Source organism: Protobothrops mucrosquamatus, unplaced genomic scaffold (assembly GCF_001527695.2).
Source record: "Protobothrops mucrosquamatus isolate PMUCROS unplaced genomic scaffold, P.Mucros_1.0 scaffold_252, whole genome shotgun sequence".
In the NCBI taxonomy this organism is placed as follows: domain Eukaryota; kingdom Metazoa; phylum Chordata; class Lepidosauria; order Squamata; family Viperidae; genus Protobothrops; species Protobothrops mucrosquamatus.
Window position 1 is genome coordinate 183214 of NW_015386328.1, and position 21785 is coordinate 204998.

The 21785-nt window shown below is 37.9% G+C and overlaps 1 protein-coding gene across 1 annotated transcript; it reads left to right on the forward strand.

Annotated features, from left to right (window-relative positions):
- The first annotated feature begins 287 nt into the window (after window positions 1-287).
- LOC107301654 (protein FRG1) lies at window positions 288-10772 on the forward strand. The gene is made up of 7 exons (XM_015830850.1): window positions 288-417; window positions 2702-2756; window positions 5300-5414; window positions 7222-7326; window positions 8191-8282; window positions 9129-9239; window positions 10640-10772. The coding sequence occupies exons 1-7, from the start codon at window positions 288-290 to the stop codon at window positions 10674-10676; spliced, it is 645 nt and encodes a 214-aa protein (XP_015686336.1). The 3' UTR covers window positions 10677-10772.
- The last annotated feature ends 11013 nt before the right edge of the window (window positions 10773-21785 follow it).

The window sequence follows — 21785 nt, forward strand, 5'->3', positions numbered from 1 at the left end:
AGATTACAAAATGATAAAGAAGAATAGATACAGGGAAATATCTTTTTGTGGCCTCCCATAGATTTGCAATCTAAATCTGATATCCCATAAAGAACTTAATGTGTTTAACTGAGGCTGTTGATTAACTGCTATGATTGGGCATTAGCTTTGATCTCTCCTTAAAATAAATTGTTGCAAAAGAAAGCTGTTGCTTGATATTTCCAAAATCTTTCCTTAAGCAATTATAATCCCTTACATTTTAAGAAATAGAGACCAGCTCTTTTATTGTTGTGTTGTTGTTTTCTCTTATGTTAGAAGGCTGGTGGACGGTAACCAATTTTGGTGAAATCACAGGAACTGTAGCAATAGAGATGGGTTTTGGAACCTATATCAGTGCTCTTGATAATGGCCTCTTTACTCTTGGAGCTCCACATAAAGGTTGGTATCACATCTATGTATGTTAAGAGTAATCATTCTGTTTTTTTCAGTGATACCAAATGTATGATAAATTAATCTTACAAACACAGCCAAAGTAGTGTCCAGATTGCTACCTGCATTTAACATGCCAGTTGCATCAAAAGAATACAGAACCAAGTACAGATAGAGCTTGACATTACCACAATTGGGGCTGATGGTGTGTGGCACATACCATCATAAAATGGGATGTTATGTGCCACATTGCTTAGCAACAGCAGTCCTGGCAGTCTCTGTTGCTATCATTAACCAAATTCCATCAGTCGTTAGCCCAAACCCATCCTGATCTAAGCCATTCCCAGCTTGGTTCCTCCTAGCCCCGAGGCTTTTTCTTCCAAACTAAGGGAATGCCTTCCTTTTAACTCCTTACAGCTGGCTACCACCACCACCCCAACTCTGCCCTTTTGGCCACCCCACATCCTGCCTTTTTAGGTAGGTGCCAAATTTGTGTTTATATATCTCATGATGCAAAACCAGTCCTATTTGTTATTGTTATACATTATAGCAGCGGTTCTCAACCTATGGGTCGCGACCCCATTTGGGGTCGATCGACCATTTCATGGGGGTCGCCAAGCAAGGCTGTCCGCCATTTTTTTGTCCGCCATTTTTTTTCCCTTTTTCCGGCGGGTGCCTTACCTCCCTTGGGATGGGCCAGCTGGTGGTCGGCCTGCTCCGTCTCTGCCGCTTGCCAGCTACGCCTTGGCCGGTGCAGGGGGCGGAACCACACATGTGCGGTGCTCCCGGGCAGGGAAAGTCCTCAACTTACGACCGGTTTAGTCCTCGACTTACGACCGGTTGGGGGTCATGGCATTAAAAAGGTTGAGAACCACTGCATTATAGAGAGGTATAGGTAGTGAAAAATATCAGAAAAAATAAACTTTTAATTTCCTAATGTCCTTAGTGAATTCTCTGAGTCTTTTGTATCAGTAATTGTTAAATAATTCTCCAGCTCACAGCAACTACTAAACTATTTAAAGCCAAAGTTCTAGATTGAATACTACATGGTGCTCAGTTATATATTCATAAGGAATTTAAAAGCAATTCAGTGACAGTTCTTGGAAATCCTGCCACCAGTTCCTTATTCAACTTCCAATTCTCTAACACTACTGGAATTAGGCTTCATTTCCCTTGGAGTCTGATTAACTTTGGTGTCTTTGGTTCTGGCTGAAGCAAGTCTGTTGGGGAGCTTCCTTAGGCCATCTCATCTTAGGCTCAGTTCCACCTAAGACAACAAATGATTGATGGTTTGGCATACCATAGTCTCACTTTGTCAGCACTACCTGCTTTGTGACTTGTGAGAAGATTTGAGAATTTAGAGATCCAAAATGACAGAGCCAATGTCATGTCTCATTCCCTTTATAGCACAATTGCTTCTACTCCCTGGACTGTCGCTTGATACTTCTTTAACATGTTATGCAGTCTACACAGGAGACTATTTATTTTGGCCCAGATTGCGATGTTGCCTAGTACGGCAACAATTGGTAGATATATAAGTCTCCCATTTGAAAGCCAGACTTGTTCCTTTTCAGACTTGGAGGTAGAATTTGTTTGATATGAGCTATAAAAAATGCCTGTTGAACACTGAATTTTGATCATACTTTGTATTTCCAATTGTTAACATTTCTAATTGCCATTACATCCAGGAGACCATTCCCTTTTCCTGGGTGGTCACTCTTCAGAAACCTCAAAGATATTTGACAATTTTTTATTAGTACTTACAAACCATCTGTTCCTCCATAATTTTATTTATTTAGAATTTTTATCCCATCTTTATTATTATAAATCTCAAGATGGTGAACATACCTAATACTACTGCTCCTAATTTTCTCACAGCCACTACCTTGTGAGGTGGATTGGGCTAAGAGAGAGTTACTGGCCCAAAGTCATCTAGCTGGTTTTCATGCCTAAGGTGGGACTGGAACTCAGTTTCCTGATTTCTGTCCTGGTGCTTTAACAGCAACACCACTGGCTCGCTATAAGTAACTCATGGTGACAAACATGCCTAATACTCTTTCCTGCTCTTATTTTCCCCACAACCATAAACTCTCCTGTTTTCTAGCCTAGTGGTTTAACTGGTAAATTTAACTTTAAATTCGTAGCCATTGACTGCTAGAAATTTTTCATTTTTTAAATTCCTTTTTATAATTAACTGTATTGCTAGTCTTTTTCTTGTTTTCGGCCTTAGATGGTAAATAAATTTTGATTGAATTCTCCAACTATAATAAACATGTCTATTTAAAAAAAATAGATGAAGGCCCTAGTCCTCCAGAACAATTCACTGCAATCAAGCTGTCAGATCAAAGGTAATTTTTCCTCTTGGAGTTTGAATTAATATAAGATTACCACATTTAGATTGTATTATCTCTCCCTAGATGGCTTTTATAAGCATAGTTTAGAAATAATATTCCCCTCTAAGAAATTAACATATATCAGTTTTATATATGTCCATGGGAGTTACAGAATCATTGCATGTGCACATTGAAATAACATATGAAGGTGTTTTTTGATTGTAGATTTAGATTGGCGATATGCTTATTTATGTTGTCATAGTTGTTCTGGATTTCCTCGTAGTTTAAATCTATTGTCATTTGTATCTGTTGTAACATTGCGTACATTTCCTCTTGGAAAGTACCCAGAAAATGATGGCGAATGAACAGACAAATCAGATAACAGAATACAAATTGGAAGAACATTGTCATATCGACGAAGCTACAAATGAAAAGAATTATAATCCAAAACAAATATGAAAAAATCTGCAAGACTTTGATATAACAATAAAAATGGAGCGGACTATAGAATTCCCAGGAGAATTATTAGAGTTTGGGAGACAGAAAGTATATATCCTACCTATTCTATATTCTGTATTCCCAACAATACTTGCAAAAACACAGGAACTGCCGGGTAAGCGGAATATATCAACTTGAAAAACTATTCAGCATAAGAAGAAGGCTAGAGACATATTCAAGAGATTTGACTCGCTCTACCAGATGGAGTATTACATGAGTAAACACTTGTTTGAATGTGGTTAAAAGAATAGAGAACTCTGAACATAAAGGGGCCCTATAACAAGAGGGATAAGAGATTTAAGTAATGTAGTATGTTTTACAATATATGAAATGTAAAAATATTGGGATGATGTACCTTTTATAAATATAAGTGAAATATAAGTGGATCAGAAAGGATGTTATACCCAGATGTTATAAGATAGATAAGAAGCACAGTAATTTTATAATACATGAAATATGAAAATATTGGGATGGTGTATTTAAATGGAAAAATTTGGATATCTAGATGATTAACATTGAGAAAACCATGACTGATAAGAATGGATTGAATAAAAGGGGAAATTAAGCATAAACAAAAATCAGGAAAATAGGATGCATGGTGAACTAATGAGATGATGGTTATAAGAATAATATAAACTGATAAAAAAATGTTATACATAGATGTTATCACTATTTGTATAAATATGTAAAAATGTCTATATTTAATCATTTATATATTGAAAATATTAAGAATTATATTTGTTTAAGGTTGAAGAAGAAAAATACAAATGGGAGAAGGGAAGATCAAAGAAACAATAATTAATATACTAATTATGGAATTATAAATTTTAATTATTATTGACAATTAATTATTGTGTGTTTTGGTTTTTGGTTTTTCTTTCTCAAATATATAAACCAAGATAACATGCTGTACACCAGGCACTGGAGATAGTTATTGTTAAAAACTAATAAAAGTTTAAAAAAAAGAAAAGAAAAAGAAATAACACATGAAGGAGATCCTATAGGTTAGGTTCACTGCTAAGAAATTTCAATTGTGCAGTTTCTGCACATGTAGGATGTATACATAGGGGTTTCTCACATGAAAGGAAAACAAAGATTATATGAACTAGAGCCCCTTCAGACTCATTCAGATCATGCAATGGATGGTTTGATATGTCATCAGGGGAAGGAAGGTTAGCCTATATAACCTCCTCTTCTAGCCACATTTCCATATGCTCATGTTCTGTTTGGAGAGAATGGTAACATAAAATAAGAATACTTGCATTATTGTTTTACCTTGTATATTCTGTTTCTGCTAGAAATAGGAAAATTGGGTTTAAGGACTTACAAAGGTCAATGTAAGATCAAATCATGGTCTTAAATTGACCATTCTAAGTTCTTAAACCCAATTGGGATTTGAGAAAACCCAGAATCAAATCCCTATTTAATCATAGTATCTTTTTGCTGTCATTCTTTCTTAGCAGAAACTACTTCACTATTTTTTTTTCATGGCAACACAGCGAAAAGAAAATGCTACAAATATCATTCACTTAAACTCCCAAAGAAAAGGCAGGATATAGATGCTATTATTAACAGTAACAGCCATAATTATAAATGCTACTTATTAATTGAATTCACCCATTGTGCTATTCATGACTTTTTTAAATTAATGTCTAGTTCACCAAAACTATACATTACTTTCTTTAAGCCATTACTTACAAACCACAATAAAAGATTCACACATCATGTTAGACCAAAATCAAGCATTGTGGCTAAATGTGGTATATGAACTTCCTCCATTTGTATTTCTGCTCTTAAGCCCTGTCTGAAGTTTATAAGTATTTCCGCAACCACAGGTTCCACAAGTAATCTGGAACATAATTTGAAAAAATATTAATTCCAGTGTTATAATAATAATAATAAAGTTGGAAGGGACCTTGGAGGTCATCGGGTGTTAATCTGATCAGTCCCCCAAATAAGGTATTTCTTTCTTTCTTTCTTTCTTTCTTTCTTTCTTTCTTTCTTTCTTTCTTTCTTTCTTTCTTTCTTTCTTTCTTTCTTTCTTTCTTTCTTTCTTTCAGAATTGCATTGAAATCAGGGTATGGAAAATACCTTGGCATTAATTCAGATGGGCTTGTAATTGGACGTTCCGATGCAATAGGTGCAAGGGAGCAGTGGGAGCCTGTGTTTCAAGAGGCAAGTATTCTAAAATGTTCACTGTCCTTCTTAATGTATCTTTAAAAAGAGGATGTACTTTGTATTTGTGAGGAGAATTCAGAGTATCAGATGTGTCTGATAAAGTCACGGTGATTTGCTTTGAGCCTGACTCTGCTGTGCAGATCTTGGAGTTGACTGAGGCATGGTTTAGCAGAGTTACCTGTGAAGGGCTTGAGCCTATTAGTAGAGAGGACGTGAACAAATCCTCAAAACTATAGGTACAGCCACATGGTTATTAAATTCATAGCCTTCCTGGTTCATCAAGGTTCTGGATCTAGGCAGGGATGAATATGTCCTTTTTTTTTCAAGGGCAAGTGGAGATCTGCTAGCTTTTAAAGAGACGATGGTATATCATCTCCTCAAGAAACTATCAATAAATCCAACCCTGTAGGACAATTTTTGTCTTGTCTCCAATTTTTCTTTTTTATGGAAAGTTATAGAGAATGTGGTTGGTTTGCAGCTTCAGAAAGCTTTGGAAGAAATGGATTGTCTGGCTCAGGAATTCTGAGAGTTGAAGTCCATAGGTCTTAAAGTTGCCATAGATTCCCAACCCTGATATATTGGCTGATTACCATCTATAAAACGCTTCATGACGTAAGGACAAACTATTTGATGGACCACCAATATCTGTTTGTGCCCATCCATTGAAATGTACCTAGGTGAATGTACTTTAGGTACTTTCTAAGTATCAGTGTCCTGGTTAATACTCTGTTGCATTCTCTGTTGCAACAGTTTCTTTTTGCAATAGCATAGCTCGGGAGAGTCAAATGGCCCCAGTTTTTTTTTTTTTCCTTCGATAAGATCTTGAAATCCTGGTTCTTCCGTTAGAATTAGACCAGGACGTTAGATGGACTGATTTTGTAATAAGTAATTGGGAAGATGAATATGATTGTGAGCTCAGTTGTATTTTCTCTTTTGTGATCTCACACTTCTGGCTGGTTATCTTTTCTTGTTTTTAATCTTATTTTAGCTACACAGATTTGCATTCTGCAAGTTGGGTGGCCATACAAAAACATGTGAACAATAAATAAATTAATGTGTTCAATTCATAGCCTCTTTAGTTACATCAGATCAAATAGCACATGATTGGAAGACTAGCCAAAGAGTCCTGTTCAGGTTGGGAAGATTTTAATGGGCTTGATTGACAAACCTCTGTCTCATGAGTCAAACTAGACGTCAAGATTCTGTTCCTCGGTAGCCCGTTTATAAGGTATTTTCATTTTCTCACAACTCCAGGGAAGAGATATTTGCACAAATTGGCAAAGAAATACTTATATACAAATGCCTTTTACTGTAAGTGAATAATGGAATCAGTCCTACCTATCTCTATTTAGGAATAGAGATCAACATCATAAAAGTGTGGATTCACCTTGGACTAAATGGATGAAATAATATATTCTGTAATAAGAGGACTTCTTATGTTACTGATACCAAAATGATACTATTGGAACGTTTATTGTAACATATTCTTTGAAATGGCTGTTTTATCTGACACCTGGAAAAGTGTGTTATTGAAAATAATTGTCAACTTGTTGAATGTAAACTTCAGTTTAAATTTGTAATAGTGTTCTAAAATGCTGTGTTGTAACACTAATAAAATGGGGGGCAATGGTTATGGATCCAAAATCCATGAAGATGCATACGTGTTCAGGATTAAAAATAACATTAATGGATTTGGAATAAATGGATATGGAAATATCTTCCTGAAGAAATAAGCTTCTTTAAATCTTGCATGTGAACCTTAAGCAAATAATCTACTAGTTTGACTTGTTTTTTTCCCTTGCAGGGAAAAATGGCTCTGTTAGCAGCCAACAGCTGTTTTATCAGTTGTAATGAAGAAGGTGATATAGTAGCCAAAAGTAAAACAGCAGGCAATGATGAAATGATAAAGGTAACTCTTGTGATTTGTAAATGCAGGTACTTCTATAAGCAGTATTTGAATACCATAAACAAATGCAGAAACCTGTAGCTTATCACTTAATTCATAAAAATCTTAGTTTTCTTCAGAGATGGTCATGGTTACAAGAAATGGTTGGTACACATGTATCCTTTCTGGTATTTTGGCTATAACACACAGCATTTATGATTGTCAGTTGCTCTTCAGAAACCCTGTCAAGGAAAATTTCTTTTCTCATCTGATTTAGGTTGCCCATTTTAATTGGCTTTAACTTTAGTACTTTCTTGAGAGAAAAATGGGATCCTCAGCAATTTTAGATGAAATAGCTTTAGCTAAAGGTTTTTTTCCCTTTATTTAAGGTATTTTCCCTTTATTTATATAGCAGAATTGATAGAATCCTATGCCTTGATGGAATCCCGAAAAATTTAAAATCAGAAAATATTCAGGCAGTTGCATAGCAAAAGGCTCTGTCTGTCCCAGCAACAATGTTTAAGACTTAATGCTGGAAGAACAGTTATACAATCGTGCGCTTAAACTAAATCCTTGCTATCTATTTTCCTTGAATCAGTCTTACACAACCTAGCATATCTTGATGTGTTGGATTATGCAAGTCTTTTTTTTCTCCAGTGTGCTAAGAGCAATAGGAGCCCAACACTCTTGGGATGTATCAAGTGGAGTAAAAGCTGCTCTGTTTCTAAGGGCTTTATTGTGATATGTTATCAAAGCAGATTCTTCACAGATTGATGCATACTTAGGATTAGTGAACCTGAATAGGAAAACGTGGAGGAAAAATACCAGAAAGGAAGATAAATTTGAAGTTGGACTTTTCAGAATCTGTAATTTTCTCTCCTCATTTAGATCAGAACATGTACAGAAAGAGAAGCCAAACAAAAAGATGACATTTCTGAGGAAGATAAAGGAAATGTAAAGCAATGTGAGATCAACTATGTGTATGTATCATAAATTTCTTCACTCTCAGTAAAAAATAAAGATAAGCAGGTTGTATTTTCACTAGTAATAACAGATATTTTCCCTTTGGTGAAAACGTTTCAAGAACTCTGGCCTGGGATGTCTGAATAAATGTTACGCTTCAGCTGCTGCTAGGGCTCAAAACTGAACATAGGGAAGATTTGGTTTTGAAGAACAACTTGCTTTCATAGAACAAAATAAAAACTTTTGCAGCTAAATGCAAAATAGATATTTTTTACCAACTTATCTTAAGGTTTATCATTGGGGCCTATCCATAAATGGGTGGATTGTTTTAAGCTATTTTACTGTTAAGATGTCTTAAATAGGTTTGTTCTGCACATATGTGCAACATTCCTCCCCAATACCACATCCCTTTGATTAAATCATGGACCTTGCCTTCTCTGGCATATGCTGCTAATGTTCCTAGGTAAGAACTGCAGTACATGTTGTAAGATTTCTTCTTCTGTTCTGGTTTGCATTTAATTCTGTCTTTGTACTGTATAATCTATGCAGTTAGGAGGACAAGCAAGTCGATTGACTCTTTACTTGACCTCTGACTTGACTCCAGTTTCCATTTTTTTCTGTGCCAAGGGATACTTTATAGTCTATAGCTCTTGGAAAAGTTAATCTTTACAAGACTTTTTTTTATTCTATTAAAATATTTCTGTACAATGAGAATTCACCCAACTATTCTGACATTTCTTTCCTGCTTTTCAGTGGTCTATCTTTTGCCTTCCATCTTTCAGGAGTCAACGACTAAGGATTACCAGTAGAGAGAAATATATATATATCATTCAAGCCAAAGGCATTTGTGTTTTATTTTCTAGGAAGAAGTTTCAGAGTTTTCAAGATAACAAACTCAAAGTAAGCCAAGAAGATAGCAAAATTCTGAAAAAAGCTAGGAAAGAAGGCATTTTCCATGAAGCACTGCTGGACAGGTACTCTTATTTATATACTTATTTATTTATATACTATTATTTTGTTTATCTCTTTTTTTACCATATACAATTCAAAGTGCCAAACATACCAATATTCCTTCCACGTCATAATTTCCCCACCTGTGAGGTGAATTTGGCTGAGAGAGAATGACTGGCCCAAAGTCACCCAGTCAGCTTTCATGCCTAAAGTGGGACGAGAACTCATAGTCTCCTAGTTTCTAACCTAATGACTTAACAACTAGATCAAATTATTTGAACCAAACTAATTAACAATCACAAAGCAATCATTTTCTTAACTACAGGATAGAGGGTCTTGTGTAGCTTTTCCTAAACTACATATTTGTGCAGCACAAATTTTATACAAAAATATTCTACATACAAATAGAAGAGTAAATATATACTTTTTCTGCTTAATTTATATTTACTAAATTTATATCACTATCTTAAATACAATAATCCTCCCAATAAAAATATTCAAAACAATAAAACAATCATGGCTCTTATAAACAAAGCAGCGCAATTCTCTCAATTTGTGTTCCATCTGAAATTTGCAATCAATACTTTGGAAGCATTTAAGATTACTCATCTTGGGTGGTAGTGAGTTTGATATTATGATGAAATAAAAAGTAAAAAGAGAAAGAAAAGCATTATACAAAAATCATTCAGATAGCCTATCATTCAGATAGCTTCCCCATTGACTTGGTTATCAGAAAGTTGCAAAAGATGATCATATGATTCAGGACACTGCAACCATCATAAATAAGAGTCAGTTGCCAAGTATCTGAATTTTGATCGCGTGACCATGGATATGCTGCAACAGTCATAAGTATAAAAAACAATCATAAGTCACTTTTTTCACTGCCGTTATAACTTCGAATGGTCACTGAATGCACTGTTGTAAATTGAGGACTATTTGTAGTGAACCAATTTGAGGATTCATTGTGGGAGTTGACAGTTGGGTTTTGCTCTTCAGTAATTTTCAAACAAAAGCATTGACTAATGGTGTTCCTCTAAAAACAATATATACCATCATGTTTACATCTTCATCTGCATAATCTAAAAAGTTTGCCATGCCAATTTTTAAACATTACGATTTTAAATGTTTTGATCACAATGTTTCACAAAATATATATTTTTGAGTATAAAGCAGGCTGTTTCAAGTATTTTTGGAAGCATGACAAGCTCAAAACTACTGTCAAAAATCCCACAACAGTCCAATTTGCTTATGTTGCTAGATTTCACATTTGATACATTTCAGAATGGTACATCTGGCACACTCCTACTTATATCAATGACAAATGATGTAGCTTTAGTAGAAATCGTTCCCATTGATTCTGCTTAAATCCCAATCGCATTATGTGAAGCATTCTAATCCATCCTTTTCTTCCTTTCTTTTTTAGGAGATCAAAACTGAAAGCTGATAGATATTGCAAATAATCAGAACTGCGGTGCACTTTTTTTTCTTCCCTTAATTAGCAGCTTTGTGTCTGTGTTTATGTGTGTGAATTTTTTAAAATAAAACAGATTTGTCAAAGTAAATCTCAATTATTCTAAGATCTTGTTATTTCTTTAGGAAGTAAGTCCTTCTGTTAATATATTTAATATCTTCATGTTTGTAATTGGCATTACATTATAATTGCTGCAAGATTATCAAAAAATAAGCACAAATATGCACAAAAGCTGCAAATCTAATACATAGTACAACAAATGGCTCTGTATGGCTTGAAAAGAGTCAAAGTACACGTAAAATGAAGCCCCATGCTATTAATGTCATTGACACCTTTTACAAGCCAAGTAAAATTGTTCTAAAGCCTCTTCCAAATATTATAGGAAGATAATATTCCCATTTTAATATTAGGTCCAAAATCAGAGCTCTACTACAAAAGGAGAATATGCTGTTGATGTTGAAGGTATGCAGGATGCTCCAATAAGATTGAAGACACAGGTACTCCTTGATTTACAATAGTTCATTTAGTGACCGTTCGAAGTTAGAAGAGCACTAAAGTGACTTATGACCGCTTTTCACACTTACAACTGTAGCGGCATCCCCATGGTCACATGATCAAAATTTGGATGCTTGACAACTGGTTCATATTTATGACCATTGCAGTATCCTGGAGGTCATGTGATTACCTTTTGTGAACTTCTGACAAGCAAAGTCAATAGGGAAGGAAATCACTTAACAACCATGTTATTAACTTATCAACTGCAGTGATTCACTTAACATCTGTGACAAGAAAATCAAACTGGGGCAGAATTCACTTAACTGTCTTAGCAACAGAAATTTTGAGGTCAATTGTCATAAGTCGAGGACTACCTGTATAGTAAGTCGAGGACTACCTGTATACCACTCAATAGTAAGAGGTCCACAGCTAGCATACTTAAGCAATGTAAACTGTCATGTATCAAACTAAACACTTTGGATTGGGCTTAAAAGGCAGATGGCATTTCACTAAGAGGTTTATATGGCCATTACCAGAATTTTAACCATTACCAGAACAGCTGTAACTGAGTCAGTTACAGGTTCCAGAATTCTTCAAGGGCTGGTCCATTAAAAGTATTTAAATTTATATTGTAGATGTTTGATTGCATAATAATAATAATAATAATAATAATAAAGGTGGGTGTGGAATGCTGCAAGTACATCAGATGGTTGAAGAAGAAGAAGTGGCTTTGGAAGAATATCTGAAGGACAGTGATGAAGATGCACTGAAATTAGTATATCAGGAAGGCTTACTGACTACTGGAGAGACCAAACTGGCCTACAAGAAAGATCAAATGAAGAACAGAATAGAGGCATCGGAAGACAAAGCACTACATGGCCAGTACATTAAAAAAAATAGCTGGGAAAGCAGATAATAACAAGACCTGGCAATGGCTAAGAGCAGGAAAATTGAAGAAAGAGACCGAGGGACTAATTCTGGCTGCACAAGACCAAGCCTTAAGGACAAATGCATATAAAGTCAAAATTGAGAAGACAGCAACAAACAGTAAGTGCTGCCCATGCAAAGAAGCTGAAGAAACAGTGGACCACCTGGTAAGCTGCTGCAAGAAGATCGTACAGACTGACTACAAGCAGCGGCATGACAAAGTAGCAACAATGGTGCATTGGAAGATCTGCAAGAAATATCATTTGCCTGTAAGCAAGAACTGGTAGGATCATAAAATAGAGAAAGTCATAGAAAATGAAAAAATTAAACTGCTCTGGAACTTCAGAATTCAAACAGACAAGCACCTGCAACATAACACCCCGGACTTAACAATTGTCGATAAGAAAGACAAAAAAGTCTGGATAGTGGACGTGGCAGTGCCTGGAGACAGCAGAATAGACAAGAAAGAACTGGAGAAGATAACAAAATACAAAGACCTATAAATAGAAATAGAAAGACTGTGGCAAAAGTAAGCAAGGGTGGTACCAATAGTAATAGGCACCTTGGGTGCAATCCCAAAACAACTGGAGCACCACTTGAACACCATTGGCATTGAAAAATTTGCCATTAATCAATTGCAAAAGGCGGCCTTACTAGGAACTGCTTCCATCTTGCGACGATATCTGTAATACCATCAAACATCCATATCTGCCTATCCCAGGTCCTTGGTAAGGACTTGATAGGTAGACAAAATGCCAAATCCAGTCTGAACATCTGGCTGACTGTGCGATGATCCATAATAATAATAATAATAATAATAATAATAATAATAATATAATAAAGTTCGAAGGTCATCTAGTCCAACCCCCTGCTCAGGCAGGAAACCCTATACCATTTCGGACAAATGGCTGTCCAGTCTCTTATTAAAAACTTACAGTGTTGGAGCATTCACCGCTTCTGGAGGCAGGTTGTTCCACTGGTTAATTGTTCTAACTGTCAGGAAGTTTCTCCTTAGTTCTAGGTTGCTTCTCTCCTTGATTAGTTTCCATCCGTTGCTTCTTGTCCTGCCTTCAGGCGCTTTGGAAAATAGCTTGACTCCTTCTTCTTTGTGGCAGCCCCTGAGATATTGGAACACTGCTATCATGTCCCTTCTCGTCCTTCTCTTCATTAAACTAGACATACCCAATTCCAGCAACCGTTCCTTATATGTTTTAGCCTCCATTCCCCTCATCATCTTTGTTGCTCTTCTCTGTACTCTTTCTAGAGTCTCAACATCTTTTTTACATCTTGTTGACCAAAACTGGATGCAGTATTCCAAGTGTGTCCTTACCAAGACATTGTAAAGTGGTATTAATACTTCAGGTGATCTTGATTCTATCCCTCTGTTAATGCAGCCTAGCACTGTGTTGGCTTTTTTGGCAGCTGCAGCACACTGCTGGCTCATATTTAAGTGATTGTCCACTAGGACTCCGAGATCCCTCTCAAAGTTACTACTATTGAGCAAGGTACCCCCTGTGCTATACCTGTACATTTGGTTTTTCTTGCCTAAATGTAGAACCTTACTTTTTTCACCACTGAATTTCATTTTGTTAGATAGCGCCCAGTGTTCAAGTCTGTCCAGATCCTTCTGTATCTTAAGCCTATCTTCTGGAGTGTTGGCTATTCCTGTCAGCTTGGTGTTGTCTGCAAATTTGATGAGTTCCCCATCTATCCCCTCGTCCAAATCGTTGATGAAGATGTTGAAGAGCACTGGGCCCATTATAGTATTGTTAACTATTGAATCTGAAAATAGTGGCAGATATTAAACATAATATATGGACCAATATTAATAAATCAGTGTGTTATTTCATTCTCCATAGGCTCTCCAAGGGGACTCAATGGTTCAGCAGTTGAAGACTCTGAGCTTGTCAGCTGGAAAGCTGACAGCCTGGGTCCAAGACCTGAGCACTACACAATGAGACGAGCTCCCGTAACTTGCCCCAGCTCCTGCCCACCTAGCCGGAATGGGACAACTTGCTGCAGTCAACTTGCCATGGGTGACTTGTTACAGTCAACTCACCATGCCAACTCAGTGTGGGACAACTCACCACGGCTAACTTCCCATGGGTCAACTCACCATGGGACAATTCAACAATTCAATTTAATTATTTAAAATAATATTTTAATTTTTGTCATTCACATTTCAATCCGTCCCTCTTGCATCCTTTCTTTAATGATTCTATCTTTATTATTATTCTTCAATATTGGTGTAAATCTTGTCCCACGGCAAGTAGTCCTGCAGCAAGTTGGCCATGGCGAGCTGTCCTGTGGCAAGTTGGTAACAGCAATTGGCCATGGTGAGTTGGCTTAGAGCCCCATCTAGCTGTTCAAAGGCATGCAAATACGAGTAGATAAATACAGTAGGTACCAATTCAGTGGGAAGGTAACGGTGTTCCATGCACCTCAGCATATAGTCATGCTGGCCACATGACCATGGAAGTGTCTTCAGACAATGCTGGCTCCCCAGATAAGAAACAGAGATTAGCACCACCACTAGAGTTGGACAGGGGAAACCTTTACCTAAGCCAATGGTGGTGAACCTATGGCACGGGTGCCAGAGGCGGCACTCAGAGCCCTCTCTGTGGGCACGGGCGCCATCGCCCCAGTCCTAGGCCTTCAGCTGGGTTTTATAAAACCTTTTCACTTTAGGCTTCCGCCGCCGTATGCAAAAAAAAAAAGGTTCAATCAATCAGTCAATTTCAACTTCTTGCGGGAAAAAAAAGATCTTGCAAAGTTGGAATTGATTGATTGAACTTTTTAGTCCCATCCAGTCTGCCATTACCACCGCAGCCACGCCCACCCAATGGGCCACACCCACCCGGCACCCGACGATGCATAAGTGGGTTTTGGGTTGCAGTTTGGGCACTCAGTCTCTAAAAGGTTCACCATCACTGACCTAAGCTCTCCAAAAGTTTACTGAAAAGTAAAAAAAAAATGTGGATGAAATTGATTTCCAGCAGAAAGCTTTTCCTACTGGGGTTGGCAACCTTAAACACTCAAAGAGCCATTTGGACCTGTTTCCCACAGAAAAGAAAACACTGGGAGTCACAAAACCCTTTTGACATCTAAAATGAAGATAACACTGCATATATCATTTTTTACCTTTATGCTATGTTTAAAAAAACTATAGTGTGTTGCATTTATGAGATCAATGAACTGCTACAAAGAAAACAATTTTTTTATTTCTGCATGCAACAAAAACATTTTGAACTCCCCCCCAAAAAGACGCTGGTTCAAAGGTTACTTTCAAATAAAATACTCAATGTCTATTTGAGTCCTTCTCGTATTTATGAAATAAAAAGCCGGTGCAAACTATAAAAACTACAAATAGAAAAATAGAAAAGAAAAAAATGTGGGGGGGGGAAGAAAAGGACAGGAGAAAGAAAACAAAAACCTTTTTACTTCATCCCAACAGGTAAAAACAAATTTAGTAGGTTATCTACCATCTTTAAATACCTCATCTCTTAATTAAAAAAGCATCAAAATATTTCATTAAACGTTCTTTACTAAAGATCCAGTAAGGACAACCACATATATACCACAATTTTAGTAGGTTATCTACCATCTTTAAATACAGCATAATTATCCCATACCTCATCTCTTAATTTAAAAAAACATCAAAATATTTCATTAAACGTTCTTTACTAAAGGTCCAGTAAGGACAAACACATATATTCATATTCTCTCTCTCTCTCCCTCCCTCTCTCCCTCCCTCTCCCTCCCTCTGTTCCTTCTTCCCTCTCTCTCTCCCTCTCTCTCCCTCCCTATCCCTCTCTCTCTCTTCCTGCCCATTCATTCATTAATCCTGTCAGAGCGCCGCTCGCGCCCACACACACAAGTTTTTCTATCTTGCTCTTGCGGGGATTGAGAGGAGGAGGAACTGGCCCCAATGGAATGGGACAAATGAACATGGCTGCCTTAAGACGCTCGCTGCATCTCAGGCACCCCACCGTGGCTGACACACCACGGACATTCTTATTCAGCTGGCTCTCCACCGGCGCTTCTCTCCTGTCCTTGGACTGCCAGTCCTCTTCCCCCACTCTGTGTGTGTGTGTATGTGTGTGTGTGAGAGAGAGAGGCACTTGAGCCCCTCCCTCCCTTCTTTCTTTCTTTCTTTCTTTTTCCAGGGCTTTAAGGCTGCGGACCTTCTGGACCTTCGTCTTCTTGCAGATCCCAACCAACTGCTTTGTTGCATTACGCTGGCATTGAAGGCAAGTGGAGGCAGTGGACGGAGCAGGCAGGGCTCACTCCCAACGTCTAGCCTGGGACCCGGGACAGCTCCTTCGGACTAACAGACTGCCTTTTTATAGAAGCCATGATGACACTGTGTACATCATGATAATGTCATAATCTTAGGACATGCAATTCTGTCCTGGGCAGAACTACATCCTCTTCTCCAGAGCTGCTACTCTAATAACTACATATGGCTTTTTATGTTTGTACCTTTGATTCATTGTTGACTCCTGTGTTTGGTAAGTCCCTGCAGTTTTCTTTGCAAAATTTCAGTAGTTGTTTGCTATTGCCTGCATCCTATGGCAAAAAAGAGTGATTAACCCAAGGTTACCCAGCCTGCTTTGTGCTTAAAGAGGAAGGGCTCCTGGTTTATAGCCTGGTGCCATTAACTACTACACCAAACTGGTTCTCATAATTGTCTATGATACTGCAACTTATAAGGTTGCATTAAAAGGTAAATCATACAGAAATAGTTTTGACAGCAGGCAGCTTCACCTGCCCATGCATGATTGATCTTATTACAACTATGTAACTCTTAGAGCTCAAATATATAAGAGATACTGGGACAGATAAACAAGCACATATTTTAGCCCAGCATTCACCATCTTTTTTATATTATATTTCTATTATGTCAAAAGCTTATTTATGTGGAAATGCATTAGGGGAGTTTTACCACTAGTGTTAGTATATGTCAGTGATGGCGAACCTTTTAGAGACCGAGTGCCCAAAAACTGGCCCCACCCCCGCTCTACCCCATCCCCTGCCCCGCCTGTCCGTAGGGCCATTCACCACCTCCAGGGCCTGCCACAGATAGCCCAGGCAGCCCAGCAGCACTATGGTGGTCACGCCCTCTGCCCGCGCCCTGCAGCATCAACTCTGCACGGTGGGGTGTGAGGCAAGAGTCTTATCTACACTGCCTGGCTGCCATGTCCTTGGCTGCGCTGGTCCACATGGGCCACTCTCAGGGGCGACTTTCCTTCAGGGGGCTGCTGGAGAGGAGGGGGTCGCAGGGGGAGGCGAGACTGGGGCAACGGCAACCCTTTCACCTTTAGTCATTTTGAACAAGTGTTTGCCCAATTCGTTACTGATACGTTCATTTTTCTAATTATGAACTAGGCATTTTCTTTGGAGAATGCTTGAGGGATTAAATCTTTTGCCTTGATCTTTTCTTCATAAACATGTTCGCCTTGAACCATGAGATAGATACAAATCAATTTTATAATAAAAAACTGGAGAAGGTAACAAAATACAAAGACCTACAAATAGAAATAAAACGATTGTGGCAAAAAAAAGCAAAGGTAGTACCAATAGTAATAGGCACCTTGGGTGCAATTCCAAAACAGCTGGTGTACCACTTGAACACAGCACATCAGCATTGACAAAATCATGACTGGTCAATTGTAAAAGGCGGCTTTACTCAGAACAGCTTACATCCTCCAACAATATCTTAAACACCATCAAATATCCATATCTGCCTAGGACTAGGTTCTTGGGAAGGACTTGATAGATAGCCAAAACTGCCAAATCTGGTTTAAACATCTGGCTGATTGTGCAAAGAACCATAATAACATCCTATTTCATTTTATCTCTTTATAGTCAATGAATACCACCTACATATAGGAGTTGGCTAATGTCCATCCACACCTTCCTTTGGCAATCTAAGGAGTGCATTCATAGAAAATCCAATTTCTTGTCACTGGATTTTTCACTACATAATACTTATGACAGAACAGATGGGTGTAGCAAGGTGGCTTTCATTTTTTTAATATATTGTTTTGGTGACCTAGTTTGTCTGTTGAGCAAACAATAGTCTTGAATGTATTGGACAGCTTTTTTCTTTTTTTTTAACAAATCTATGTTTATAATTAAATATGGGAAAGTAACATTAAGGATATCCATTGTTCTCTCTTCTGATATTTTCAGATATATATTCTGATTATGCAAAATGTTTTGAGTTCAAGGAAACATAAGTAATATTTGTTGCTTTAACCAAAGACCATAACAAAATTAAGATATGTATTAAATGATTATTTTAAAGATAATAGTGCATAAGATAAAATGAAAGAAATCCAAAACTGCAGCTGACCAATTTTCCTGTATCTGTGATCCAAAAATTAGAAGAAGAGAAATGCTAAACAGAGAATTTCTCAAGCAGACTGATAAAATACAGTTATTGGCAATTACTGAAAAACTAGTTTAGTTTTCAGCAGTTGCCAAGCAAAACTTGTACTGGGAACATCTTATTTTTCATGCAGTAAATTTCAATCAGGAAAGGCAATTAAGAAAAAAAATTTCTCGGCATCAGGCCAAGATTGTAGCTTAGTATTTTTACATGGCCCACTTAGGAAATTGGACAAGCTAGTGGACAATAAGAAATAACAACCAACAATGATTAGTAATATTAATAATCAATCCATATTAATAAATCAATTTTCAATGCAAAATCATCAAATTATTCAAAATGCAAATTGGGGAAAGAAACAGAGGAAACAGTACATCATATACAGGTTGTCTTCAACTTATTACCACATTTGAGCCTGGGATTATGGTTGCTGAGATGGTTTAGAAAGTTCCCCACTTGATCACCTTGCTTAATAGCCACAATACCAGCTCTCCCCATTTTAGTCCTTAAATGCAGGAGGATACCTCAGAGGATGGAGGAGGCGTTGGGTGGCCTGGTGCAGGATCGCAATGCAGCATTTCTCTGGCTCACAACTGACCTGCATCAGGCCTTCTTTCACCCACTGAGGCATCTCTTGCATTGCTTCCTGTTCCCCTGGATCCCATACCCTTGGCCTCTTCCCCCATCATACCTCACTCCATTCACCTCTTCCAAAGATTATCTTTCCAAAAGAGTGCCCAGCTGATGTGTCACACATTGTCTTCCAGCAGAGGCCACCTAGTCCCATCCTGGACATGGACAACATTTGTGCAATCCCTCAGGAGAAAGAGATTATGAAAATGGCAGCTACTTCCCAAATGGTGGAAGAAGATCTCTGTAAAAGGCAGCTGATTCTCCTTCCAAAAGACAATCTTTAGAAATTTCTTTTCAGAAAGAGAAGCATCCAAGCACTTTTTTTACAGAGGCCACTTCATGCCAGTTGGAAGCAAGTGCCATTTGGGTAGTGGCTGCAATTCTTGGATGAAGAGAATTGTAGGCAGTCCTAAAATGGCACCCACTTTGGGATAATATGAAACGGCCTCTGTATGGACAGCGGCATGATGCATTGGTTGTTTCTCTTTCTGAAAGGCGATCTTCAGAAGAGGGAAGTGGGAAGAGGTATGCTAGGGCAAGGAAAGTCCAAGATGTGGGACTCAGCAGTTTGTGCAGCAGACCCAAGGTCTATGAGCTCAGCTGGGTTAGAAATAGGCCCAAGGGACCCAGCAGAGCAGGTTGGGAGAAGATATGTGGATGGGAGCAGTTGTAGCATTGCTGTAAAAGATCATAAAAGATTTGCCAAACACCCAATTATGATCACATGATCACAGGGGTGCTTCAGCAGCCACACCTTTAGTTACACAAGTCCCTTTGTTCAACACAGAAATAATTTCAAACAGTCACTGAAGAAATGGTTGTAAGTCATGGACTACCTGTAGTCAGCTCATGCAAGATCACACAAACTAATTATAAATAGCAACATAACACGTTTGCCAAAATGAATTACTGTAAAAATTATCATATGCCAGTAGCAAAAAAATGGTGGGAATACATATTGAAAATATTGAAGTTAAAATATTGTGAGATTTCAAAATACAAGTCTTGACTCATAACACATCAAATTTAATTATGGTTGACAAAAAGAAAGGTGTGGATAATGGTTCTTGGTAGCAATACCAGGAGACAATAGAATAGAATACAAAGAATCAGAGATCACAAAGTATCAAGATCTGAAGACTGAAACTGAAAGATTATGGAATAAACTGGCCATGGTAATCTTGGTAGAGTTGGACAGCATTTAGAAAATTTCCATCTGACAATTATAAAATGCCACACTGCTTGGATTCACACATATACCATGCTGACACATTACAACAACCTAAGTTCTTGGAAAGAACTCAGTGCATATGAAGACCAAGACCAGCTAAAGAACTGACAGCTATGATTTCATATTTTTGTATATATATTAATAATAATAAATTTAAATTTAACCTTTCCAAGCAATCCTTTATTTTGAAACTCTTATAAAAAAAAAGGAGTGATTATGTTTAAACAATTTTCATATTCAAAATTTATTCTCATTCTAGCTTATGGGGAAAACTTTGTTTCTGGATACCCAAACCAAATCAAACTGAACAGCTGTATTATGCACCTGGATTTATATAGTTATTGTGATATAAAATAATTCAATGGGGAGAATGTTACCAGCAGAAATAATAGCAATGCTTATCTGGCCCCTGACCCATCTCTCCCCATGCTTCTTTTACTTCCAAATTGCAACCAGCAGCAGTGTTGCCATTATTTCATCCCTGCAAAGTATTTTACTTAGGAAAGAGTAATCAAAATGCAGTACAGGAAGGGGAATCATTGCCTTCCTAACACAACTGGTGGAAAGGTTAATGGAACAGAAATTGATTACAATCTGAATATGAATCAGCAATTATGGGCTTAAAAGAAAAAACTGCATATTTAGGCTACATCAATAGAACTATACTTTTCAATTCATAGGCGGAGATCTGTCAGAGACTGCAAGCTCCTTATGCCTAGAATGGGACGCTTGAAAAACGGAGCCTTTTGTCAGATATCTGTTGGGATAAAAAAAATGTTTCCACACCTATGGAGTGCTTCCAAACGCAGGGACTGGCTGCGTTTGGAAGCGCTCTGTAGGAGTTAAAAGACTTTATCCCAATGGAGATCTGGCAGAGACTGCAAGCTCTGTATGCCTGGAATGGGGCGCTTGAGAAACGGAGCGCTCCTTTCCATGCAGTCACACAGGGTGCTTCAAAATCCAGGGAATCTCTGCATTTGAATAGCCCCACCAGAACACAAACACTCCACAATCCACAATGCCAAACCCTAACCCCCACCACACACGAGGGCATCCAAAATGCCAAATCCTAACCCCCACCCCCAACCACATTCCTTCACTAACCTCCTTTCCAGTCCTGTTCTCTATGTGCAGGGCAACAAAAGAAGTTTGTGGGACTAAAAAAAAAAGATCAATCTGACCTTCCAACTTCTCATGGGGGGGGAGGAGGAAAGATCTCGCAAAATTGGAAGGTCTGGTTGCTTTTTTTTTTTAACCAGTAGTCCCACAAGCTTCTTTTGTTGCCCTGCATGCAGTGGCAGAGAACAGAGCTGGAAAGGAGATTAGTGAAGGGAGGCTTTGGGGGGACGATGGGAGATGGGGAAGGGTCTGCTCTGGCCTCCTCTGCCTCACTCCACCAGCATCCAGGCTCCGAAGCT